Below are 12,026 nucleotides of genomic sequence, written 5' to 3' on the forward strand. Positions count from 1 at the left end.
GTCCAATCATCCATCATTACATCCCAGACCAGAAGATCTTCAGAACAATTCCTGCTCAGCCATCTCTGCTGGAAAAACATCTGGATATGAAGATATTTATGATGGTTTAGATCAACAGACAGCACACCTTCGGAGATCATTTTAACTGTGCATCCTTCAGTATTTTAGATTTGAGGCTACGCTTCAATGGTAACATCTCAAATAAACTTAAGTAATGCAGACAAAGGCCTGAAAATGTCCCTTTATTCTCTTCCTCTGCTGATCATCTGGTTCAGGAAATAAATCACTAGTTGATTTCTGTATTATCAAGTTATTGTTAATGAGCTCAAAGATGACAGATTAAAGCGTTTAATAATCTTTTAATCAGATGTTGTTCAGACTCACATTTCAAAAAGATAAAACCTGCTGAAAATGGGTCGGCAGGTAATTTAAAACAAATAATTATCTCAGAAAGTATTTGACATATGAAGCTCTCATTAACCATCCACATTTTATGAGTAAAAATGACAAATAAATCAGGCATATTTAGAAGTCTTTTACTGTTTTTATTTAACGCTCTTTTGTCTTTATAAAGTTTTTATAATTCAGCTGTAAAGTCCTACAGAAATAAAATGTCAGCAAGAAGCTGCAGACAGTTACCTGTTAGATAGTTACCTGTATCTTACCTGTGTGTTAGCTACCTGTACCTTACCTGTGTGTTAGCTACCTGTACCTTACCTGTGTGTTAGCTACCTGTACCTTACCTGTGTGTTAGCTACCTGTACCTTACCTGTGTGTTAGCTACCTGTACCTTACCTGTGTGTTAGCTACCTGTACCTTACCTGTGTGTTAGCTACCTGTGTGTTAGCTACCTGTACCTTACCTGTGTGTTAGCTACCTGTACCTTACCTGTGTGTTAGCTACCTGTGTGTTAGCTACCTGTGTGTTAGCTACCTGTACCTTACCTGTGTGTTAGCTACCTGTACCTTACCTGTGTGTTAGCTACCTGTGTGTTAGCTACCTGTGTGTTAGCTACCTGTACCTTACCTGTGTGTTAGCTACCTGTACCTTACCTGTGTGTCTAGCTGCTGCTTGTCGTCTCTCAGGTCGTTCTGACTGAGGAGCATCGATGAAAGTTTCAACTCGATCTGACAGAAGTTAACACAAACTTTAAATTCTGGATTTTATCATCTGAACTTCAGCAGAAATGTTTCATGATGACTGAAACAAACAGATTTCTGCATTTTCTAAGTTTAATGTTCAGAATTATTTTCTACAACAGATGGTGAAAGGTTTTACTGTCTCACCTCCTCCATGTTGAGCTGGGATTGTCTGGTTGGTTCTGGTTCTGATGGTAGTGCTGGTGCGGGTTCAGGTTCAGGTTCCAATTCTGGTTCTGGTCCCAGCTCTGAGGTGGGGTGTCGGCAGCAGATCAGAGTGAATGGAGGAGGAACCTCTTTGAGAAAGGAAACAGCTTCCCTCCGAGACTTTCCATACAGCTGAACGTCGTTGACCTGCAGAACAGACCCAACTGAATTAAACAGGATTTAAGATGTTCCACCATGCTGGATGGATCTCCAACTACTAGAAGATGTTCCACCATGCTGGATGGATCTCCAACTACTAGAAGATGTTCCACCATGCTGAATGGATCTCCAACTACTAGAAGATGTTCCTCCATGCTGAATGGATCTCCAACAACTAGAAGATGCTCCACCATGCTGAATGGATCTCCAACTACTGGAAGATGTTCCTCCATGCTGAATGGATCTCCAACTACTAGAAGATGCTCCACCATGCTGGATGGATCTACCACTACTAGAAGATGTTCCACCATGCTGGATGGATCTCCAACTACTAGAAGATGTTCCACCATGCTGGATGGATCTCCAACTACTAGAAGATGTTCCACCATGCTGAATGGATCTCCAACTACTAGAAGATGTTCCACCATGCTGAATGAATCTCCAACTACTAGATGTTCCACCGTGCTGGATGGATCTCCAACTACTAGAAGATGTTCCACCATGCTGGATGGATCTCCAACTACTAGAAGATGTTCCACCATGCTGGATGGATCTCCAACTACTAGAAGATGTTCCACCATGCTGGATGGATCTCCAACTACTAGAAGATGTTCCACCATGCTGAATGGATCTCCAACTACTAGAAGATGTTCCACCATGCTGAATGGATCTCCAACTACTAGATGTTCCACCATGCTGAATGGATCTCCAACTACTAGAAGATGTTCCACCATGCTGGATGGATCTCCAACTACTAGAAGATGTTCCACCATGCTGGATGGATCTCCAACTACTGGAAGATGTTCCACCGTGCTGGATGGATCTACCACTACTAGAAAATGTTCCACCGTGCTGGATGGATCTCCAACTACTGGAAGATGTTCCTCCATGCTGAATGGATCTCCAACTACTAGAAGATGCTCCACCATGCTGGATGGATCTACCACTACTAGAAGATGTTCCACCGTGCTGAATGGATCTCCAACTACTAGATGTTCCACCATGCTGAATGCATCTCCAACTACTAGAAGATGCTCCACCATGCTGGATTGATCTCCAACTACTAGAAGATGTTCCACCATGCTGGATTGATCTCCAACTACTAGAAGATGTTCCACCATGCTGGATTGATCTCCAACTACTAGAAGATGTTCCACCATGCTGGATTGATCTCCAACTACTAGAAGATGTTCCACCATGCTGAATTGATCTCCAACTACTAGAAGATGTTCCACCATGCTGGATGGATCTCCAACTACTAGAAGATGTTCCACCATGCTGGATGGATCTCCAACTACTAGAAGATGTTCCACCATGCTGGATGGATCTCCAACTACTAGAAGATGTTCCTCCATGCTGAATGGATCTCCAACTACTAGAAGATGCTCCACCATGCTGGATTGATCTCCAACTACTGGAAGATGTTCCTCCATGCTGAATGGATCTCCAACTACTAGAAGATGCTCCACCATGCTGGATGGATCTACCACTACTAGAAGATGTTTCACCATGCTGAATGGATCTCCAACTACTCGATGTTCCACCATGCTGAATGCATCTCCAACTACTAGAAGATGCTCCACCATGCTGGATTGATCTCCAACTACTAGAAGATGTTCCACCATGCTGGATTGATCTCCAACTACTAGAAGATGTTCCACCGTGCTGGATTGATCTCCAACTACTAGAAGATGTTCCACCGTGCTGGATGGATCTCCAACAACCTGCTCCTCTGTTCTCTGTTTCTGCTGCATTTATTGTCCTTTGCACATTTATTCTTGTATATTCTGGTGATTTTTTTCTAGATGTATAAAGTCATCTCAGTCTAAAACTCTTTGAATGTTTCCCTGTTGAGTTTGTTCTTTTCAGACTTTATTCATGGAGAGTTTCTAAATGAGACAATCACGATAAAGTGATTATTTTAAATCCATCTCGTCGCCCTGCAGCGTGTCGTCGTGTTTTTACCTCCAGCAGCTCGTCCTCCGGTCTCAGGACTCCATGTTTGTCCACGGGGCCCCCAGGGGCCACAGAGGAGATGTAGTGATGTCCATCGAAAGAGTCCAGCTCCACGCCGAGACGCAGAGTGTGGATGGGCAGCAGCTGGACAGACAGGAAGTCAGGACACAGGAAACACTCGTTAGGTTTAGAACCTCTCAGTGACCCAATAACCAGCGGTTGGTACTGCAGGTGTTTGGTTTAGTGATGGAAACCTGTCCTGGATGTGCTAAACTGATAGATTTACACATTTATAGATTTAATGTGGGTTTGAGCTGCTGTTCTGTTATTTTCACCTTTGATGATTTCTGCAGCTCTGCATCGTCTTCAATGACCGGATCCAACCTCACCACCTGATACACACACATATGATAAAATAAACAGTTCCATAACCATAATTCTAATATATTACAGTGATATAAACAGTTCAATATTATTATTCATAATAGTAATAATAATAATAATACAGCAATATAGACAGTTCCATATAATAATAATACACAATAGTAATATAAACAGTTCTATAATAATAATAACAAAATATTACAATAATATAAAGTACATTAGGTTCATTATTAGCAGTAAAACATGTAAATTTGAGTATTTTTCTCACCAGGACTTCATACTGAGGACCAAGAGCCTGCTGCCATTTAGCTCTGAGCTCTGCTTCTGAGGCTGAAAACACACAACGACACACATAAACACACACACAGTCTCAGTGGATATGAACGTCTACAGCAGCTTCCTTTAGATCATCCACTGAAACTCGTATGAAAACCAACAGTTCTGCAGCAGAAATACTGTGTGTAGTATATGTGTACTACTATACATATACTACACACAGTATCAGTATTACTGCAATAATAGAGCAGAAAGAGAACTGCTCCCACAACCCTTAGACCAGGGGTGTCCAACATGAGGCCCGTGGTCCAAAAGTGGTCCTCCAGAGGGTCCAATCCGGCCCTCACAGTGTAAAAATTACAGAGAAGACATTAACTGCAGATTGTAAATTAGTAAAACTATAAATTTAAAATCATTTCTAGACCATGACAAGTTGATTGGATCAGAAAGTAAAACACAAGAGTGATCTTTTGTTGTTTCGTGTCTCATTTTTGTAAGATTTTGTCGCGTTTTATTTGTCTTTTTTTCTCTGACTTGTTGTTTGTGTCGAGTTTGCGTCGTTTTGTTTCTCATTTTTGTCGTTTTGTTTTCTTTTTGTCTTGCTTGTGCTTCTCGTCGATTTTTGGTAGTTATGTTCCTTTTTTGTCGCTTTGTAATTTTTTTTGTTGATTTTTGTCTCCTTGTTTTGTTTCGTGTCGTTTTTTTGTTTTGCTTGCTTTTGTCTTTTTTGTTGTTGTTTTGTTTCCTTTTTGTCAAATTTTTTGTCGCCTTGTGACTTTTTTGTCTAATTTTTCGGCGTTTTTGTTTTGTTTCATGTCGTTTGTCTATTTTTTGTCGTTTTGTGTCTGATTTTTATAATATTTTGTCTTGTTTTTGTTGCTTTTTGTCTGACTTTTGTCACTTGACTCATGTTTTTGCTGTTTTGTTTCTCATTTTTGTCGTTTTGTTTCTCTGTGTTGCTTGTGCTTTTTGTCGATTTTTAGGAGTTATGTTCCTTTTTTGTCGGTTTGAATTTTTTTGTCTATTTTTCTCTCCTTGTTTGGTTTCGCATCATTTTTTGTCTTGCTTGTGTCTGTCTATTTTTTTGTTGTTTTGTTCCATTTTTGTTATTTTTTTGTCTTGTTTTTGTCAAATTTTTTGTCGCCTTGTGACTTTTGTCTAATTTTTCGGTGTTTTTGTTTTGTTTCATGTCGTTTGTCTATTTTTGTCGCTTTGTGTCTCATTTTTATATTTTGTCTTGTTTTTGATGCTTTTGTCACTTGACTCATGTTTTTGCTGTTTTGTTTCTCATTTTTGTCGTTTTTTGTCTCGTTTCTGTCATTTGTCCATTTTTTGTTGCTTTGTAACTTATTTTCTCTTTTGTTGTTTTTTTCATGTCGTTTGTCTATTTTTGTCGTTTTGTGTCTAAATTTTGTAATATTTTGTCTGCTTTTTGTTGGCTTTTGTCTTTTTTGTCTTAGTTGTGTTTTTGTATCATGTTTTGTTTCTCATTTTTGTCGTTTTGTGTTTCTTTTCTTCTCGCTTGTGGGTTTTTCTCATTTGTCATTTTGTGTTTTACTTTATTCAATGCTTTCAGTCATCATTTTTGTTGTGTTTTTTGTTATGCTTGTGTTGTTGGTCTATTGTTTTTGTCGTTTTGTTTCGCGCTTTTGTCGTTTTTGTCTCATTTGTCCATTTTTTTTGTCGCTTTCCAGCTTTTTGTCTTTTTTTGTTTTGTTTTGTGTCATTTGTCTAATTTTTTATCAATTTTTCTCACTTTTGTCATTTTGTGTCTCTTTTTTCTAATATTTTGTGATGTTCTTGGTCTTTTTTTGTCTGGCTTTTATCGTGTTGATCCTCCAGTAAATCCTCCATGGTTCAGGTCCAGGTGACTAAATGTTGTGTTCCTTTGTAGACACTCTGTGATCTGAAAGTTGTAATGAGGAAATGATGAACTGAGGATGAATGTTGATGAAACTGAATTTATTTTTCTTCATAAATTTCAGGTTGTTCATGATGTTCAGTAAAAAGATAATTCCTTAAATGTCAACTTTTTTGCACTAAAACAAAGGAACCATTAGGAGTTGTGGTTATTTGCAGGTTATTATGCTGTCTACTGGTTTTACTGGTGATCAGATTGGGCTGAACCTCGACTAGAATTATTTTGACTCCCGTGGCTTAGAGGCTAACAAGCTAATGTGTAGCTAGCTTGATAGACCCAAACAGAACCAACAGGTTCCTCTGCAGCAGTCTGAACAGATTTCTGGATCTATGGTTTAAACCCGGAGGTTCTTCTGAGCTGAACAGACCCGTGTTCTCCTCCAGGTTCTCCTCCAGGTTCTCTCAGAGGTTCCTGCAGCAGCCTGGCAGCGTTCCAGCCTCTGATTAAATTAGCATCTCTGACCTCTCAGCCATAAATCGCAGCGTTTGGCTGAATAAACAGGCGATACGTTGCCGGGACACGTTACATCTGTCTGAGTGTTAGCACAGCGTTCTGGCCACTTAGAAAAGCTAATGAGGAAGAAAAAGAAAGGAAGTAATTCAGAGAGGAAGCCTGAATCACTGACGGTCTGCAGAGAGGTTTCCTTTTACCGACCAGTTTACTCTCTGAGGAGCTTTAATACAAGTTTAGAGCAGTAATAACCACGTCTTTTCAAATACTGAAGTAAATTATTCTGGAAAATCATTAGACAGAAAATCAAAGACAAACCGCTGAAAAATACAAAAACCTCAACATATGCAAAACTAGAGAAACATGAAACCAGAAAAACAAACAAGATGATTGAAAAGAGACACGAGAAAACCAGAAACAGATGCAAACAGAACAAAATGAGACAAAACTACTGAAAAATAAACACAAATAGGCTCAAAATGACATCAAATTGACACAGAAAGACCAGAAATGGATGTAAATAAACCTAAAAATGAAAAATCAACATGAAATGGACAAAAAACAACTGGGCTTTGTGTCATTTTGTCCCATTTTGGCTGTTTTTAGTCTAGTTTTAGTTGTTCACCATCTAGTTTTTTTTGTTAATTTTGGTTGTTTATTCTAATTTTTGTTCATTTTGTTGTCTTCTGTCTAACTTTCGTAGTTTTTTGTCAAATTTTTGCTCATTTTTGTTGCTTTTAATCTAATTTTGGTTGTTTTGTGTCCCATTTCTTCAGATTATGCCCAACAAAATAATTTCATATCATTTTTTCTGATAATTTAGAGGATGATGAATGTTTGCCAGTGTGTAATTGTGTGTTTGTTTATTTGTGTGTGTACTCACCCCTGGTCAGTGGTGGTGCGTTCAGGTACGCTGCTTCCTGCTTGGTCATCGTCGATCCCAACGCTGATGGATGAGCTTTGACCTCCAGTGACCTCCTGAGCGACACACGAGACGACTCCCTCTCCACTAACACACACACACACACAGACACACACACACCAACATCAACACACTTTTATCGCCACAACAAACACCTGCTCGGGTGTCATAAAGACGCTACGATCAGCAGAACTTTCAGTAAATCCAGACAGACTTTAGAAAGATTCAGATTCCGAGTTTATTTATTCATCATTTGGGACCAAAAACAAACTTCTGAGAAATATTTTGGCTGAACTTTAAGAATTTCACATATTTTCAGACCTGAGAATTTTTGTTTTCACCATCAAAAGAAGAAAAACATGTGGAGCCATTTTAATGGTTCAGTATCTCCAGGAATAAAACTCCTACATCAGTAGAATCTGATGGTTAAACTTTGACAACACAAGGTTCCAGTTTTTAGATGTTTAAATGTTGATGTGGACTCATTGGTAGGAACCAGAACCTGGAGTTCATCGAGGTCTAGGTGTTCATACAGGTCTCGGCGTTCACGGAGGTCTCGGCGTTCACGGAGGTCTCGGCGTTCACGGAGGTCTCGGCGTTCACGGAGGTCTCGGCGTTCACGGAGGTCTAGGCGTTCACGGAGGTCTAGGCGTTCACGGAGGTCTAGGCGTTCACGGAGGTCTAGGCGTTCACGGAGGTCTAGGCGTTCACGGAGGTCTAGGCGTTCACGGAGGTCTAGGCGTTCACGGAGGTCTAGGCGTTCACAGAGGTCTAGGCGTTCACAGAGGTCTAGGCGTTCACAGAGGTCTAGGCGTTCACAGAGGTCTAGGCGTTCACAGAGGTCTAGGCGTTCACAGAGGTCTAGGCGTTCACAGAGGTCTAGGCGTTCATACAGGTCTAGGCGTTCATACAGGTCTAGGCGTTCATACAGGTCTAGGCGTTCATACAGGTCTAGGCGTTCATACAGGTCTAGGCGTTCATACAGGTCTAGGCGTTCATACAGGTCTAGGCGTTCATACAGGTCTAGGCGTTCACAGAGGTCTAGGCGTTCACAGAGGTCTAGGCGTTCACAGAGGTCTAGGCGTTCACAGAGGTCTAGGCGTTCACAGAGGTCTAGGCGTTCACAGAGGTCTAGGCGTTCACAGAGGTCTAGGTGTTCATACAGGTCTAGGTGTTCATACAGGTCTAGGTGTTCATACAGGTCTAGGTGTTCATACAGGTCTCGGTGTTCACAGAGGTCTAGGTGTTCATACAGGTCTAGGTGTTCATACAGGTCTAGGTGTTCATACAGGTCTAGGTGTTCATACAGGTCTAGGTGTTCATACAGGTCTAGGTGTTCACAGAGGTCCAGGTGTTCACAGAGGTCTAGGTGTTCACAGAGGTCTAGGTGTTCACAGAGGTCTAGATGTTCATACAGGTCTAGGTGTTCATACAGGCCTAGGTGTTCATACAGGTCTAGGTGTTCATACAGGTCTAGGTGTTCATACAGGTCTAGGTGTTCACAGAGGTCTAGGTGTTGACGGAGGTCTAGGTGTTCATGGAGGTCTAGGTGTTCATGGAGGTCTAGATGTTGGTGGTAGATGTTCAGAGTTGAACTGTTGCACAGATGAGAAGTTCTTTGATTTTTCTCCTCTAAAATGGTTCCTGAACCCGAACAAGGAGAACACAGGACGTCAGCTGTCTGCTTCCGCTCCATCTTTCTTTAATTCTCTCTATAAAACTTTCTGCAGGAACTTTAATAGTCGCTGAGATTAGTTTTTAGGTAAAAAACAAACTAATAAAAATAGGACGTTTCATATTATCCTCTAAAATTCCTCTAACTCCAGGATACGGGAGATAAAGGTCAGAGAAAATAAAGCAGAATGAATAAATAAACGGAGGTGAGGCGACGCTGACCTTTGAAGTCCCGACTGATGTTTAAAGTTCAGTAAAATGAAGTTTATTTTCCTGTCGTTCTCTTCATAACTCTCTGTAACTGTGTGCAGATAAGAAAGCACCAGAACGGGACGAGTTTAGAGCTCAGTGGTTTCCAGTTCCTCAGTAATGAAATGAGATAAGAGCCTCTCCTTTAAAAATGGTTGTTCCTCTCTGGCCCAGAGGCTGACCGGTGCAGGCCGCCGGCTGATCCAAACACAAAAAAATGACCCTGGACCGGCAGAATTAATCTCCACACTGAGGAAGAATCCCCGCTTTCTGCTGCAGAGTTCTGGAAAATTACACCCAGTTGTAAACAAATTTGTCATCTTAATCTGTGAGAGGACGGACAGCAGAGAGGAGGAAACGCTGCGATAAGTTCAACACCGCTAACTTTCCTCTGCAGCACATTACTGTTTAGAACCAGGAAGGAACCGAACACAAACACTCTGAGTCTGTTAGATCGTTGCATTCAGGTTCACGTCACATTTAGACCCCAGAATGAAGCGTTACAGACTCACTGTCAAATCTTCAGAGTCCAGCGTAGCACCGCCGCTACGATTCCATATTCATGTTTGATTGGTTCATTGTCTAATTATTGGTCTTTTGTGTGCTTTTTAATCTAATTTTGGTTTTCTATAGTCTAACCTCTATGAATTTTTGTTGTTTTTAGTCTAATTTTGGTTGTTTGTCAAATTTTTACCCATTTTGTGCCTAAGTTTGGTTGTTTATTGTGTATTTTTTGCTCATTTGCCGTTTTGTGTCTAATTTTGCTTTTTATTGTATAACTTTTGCTCATTTTTGTGGTTTTTAGTCTAATTTTGGTTGCTTATTGTCAAATTTTTACTCATTTTGGTGATTTTGTGTTAATTTTGTTTTTTATTGTCAATTTTTTGTTATATTTTTGGTCATTTTTGTTGTTTTCTGTCTAGTTTTGATTGGTTTCTGTCTAATGTTGCTTATTTTATGTGGAATTTTTACTCATTTTGGTGATTTTGTGACTTTTTTTCATTTTTTTGCAGTAGTTCGGACATAAGTCAACACATATAATGGAATCTTGGGATATAAGGGTTATATTGATGGAAAGCAAATAAAAATGCTCAGAGAAATTCCACTACAGTTACAGTTACACTACTGTTCTGTTCATCAAAATGTGTGTGTGTATAATATATATATATATATATATATATATATATATATATATTAGACCCTCCAGAAAAACGCGATTATGCGATCGCATGAATTCCCGCATTAATCACCAAAATGCCGCCGATTATGCGGGGGTCAATTATTTCCCAAAAGGCTGCATAATCCCTGCAAAACAGCGCATAATTCCCGTAAGAATCTCACATTTCCTCGGAAAAAAAAAAAGAGAAATATGCGGGTCCCGCTTGATTTCACAATTTCCGCATAAAATGAGAAAACTATAACCGATATAAATGGAGTTGTGAGTTTTTATGTGACGCCCGGCCTAACGTCATCAGTTCATGCATTCACACACACACTAGAAGCACGAGCTGATGCAGAGCGGTGACAGTGTTGCCAACTTAGCGACTTTCTCACTAAATCTAGCGACTTTCCAAAGCGTCCTAGCGACTTTTTTTTGTCAAAAGCGACTAGCCACAAATCTAGCGACTTTTTCTGCCGTTTTGGAGACTGACAGGAAAACTGGGATCATTCTGCAGTTCCTGTCCTCAACCAGCAGCAGGTGCTGCTGTGAGCTCCTCCCAAAGCACAGACTGTCAGTCCAGTAACCCCACAGCAGTCCCAGTGTCTGATTAGAGGACACATCCCTCCAGGCCAGACGGCAGGTGAATCGTGCATATTTTGCATATTTCACAACTATTCGTATACTTTACAACTTTCCGCAATTTCCCCGCATAAAATGTCATAAAAACGCTGCATATTTATTCGCATAATCAAGGATTTTAGCCTGCGTTTTTCTGGAGGGTCTAATATATGTGTGTGTGTGTATTTGTTTGTATATGTAGTTGTTTACAGGTATATACTGGAGTTGGTTTTTTTTTTAGGAAAAAGATTTTGTTTCTTATTGTATATATCTATCTGATGCCGAGCTTGCTGCACCAGAATTTCAGTCATAGTGTGTACCACCTAGTGTATGTTCTGGTTGACAATGAAGTGGCTATTTGATTCTATTCTAAAATGATTCATGTAGAGCAGAAAGCCTCCGACAATCTGAGACTGAAAAACTCCTTCATAACTTTAAGGAGCAGCTCAGAACCAGAATGCAGATGTATTTATTGACGCATTTCTGAGTTATTCAACTGTTAAACAGAAACACTGGATGGATTTTAATACTTTAATGCACTTGAAGTGAGTTCTAGCTCAGAAAATCGGCAGAAAGGGAAGATACTAAACTTAAAAACAGTAAAATGTGACGAAAATATCAGCGATGACAACCAGAAAAATCCATCTACCTTTATCCAGCGATCGCTCCACAGTTCTGGCTTTCTTCCTGACCAGAGTCAGAACCACCGTCTGACCCGTCTGCTTCATCACCTCCAGAACCTCCTGGTTGGTCAAACCGTGGAGACTGACGCCGTCCAGCTGGAGGACGGACAGAGAACAAGATGAAGGACGAACAGGATGAGAAGATGAAGGATGGACAGGATGAGAAGATGAAGGACGGACAGGATGAGAAGATGAAGGATAGACAGGATGAGAAGATGAAGGATGG

The 12,026-nt window shown here is 40.4% G+C and overlaps 1 protein-coding gene across 1 annotated transcript in view; it reads right to left on the reverse strand.

The window, feature by feature from the left end:
• The window catches only part of patj (PATJ crumbs cell polarity complex component), a 168,280-nt gene that overhangs the window by 123,796 nt on the left and 32,458 nt on the right, over positions 1–12,026 (reverse strand). Inside the window, exons 11-17 of the mRNA XM_051947482.1 lie at positions 11,767–11,896; positions 7,376–7,501; positions 4,114–4,175; positions 3,797–3,853; positions 3,471–3,605; positions 1,287–1,493; positions 1,053–1,127 (exon numbers count right to left, since the gene is read on the reverse strand). Of these exons, the coding sequence (XP_051803442.1) occupies positions 1,053–1,127; positions 1,287–1,493; positions 3,471–3,605; positions 3,797–3,853; positions 4,114–4,175; positions 7,376–7,501; positions 11,767–11,896 (792 nt within the window). The remainder of the gene's footprint in view (positions 1–1,052; positions 1,128–1,286; positions 1,494–3,470; positions 3,606–3,796; positions 3,854–4,113; positions 4,176–7,375; positions 7,502–11,766; positions 11,897–12,026) is intronic.

This window comes from Acanthochromis polyacanthus, chromosome 4 (assembly GCF_021347895.1).
Source record: "Acanthochromis polyacanthus isolate Apoly-LR-REF ecotype Palm Island chromosome 4, KAUST_Apoly_ChrSc, whole genome shotgun sequence".
Lineage (NCBI taxonomy): Eukaryota > Metazoa > Chordata > Actinopteri > Pomacentridae > Acanthochromis > Acanthochromis polyacanthus.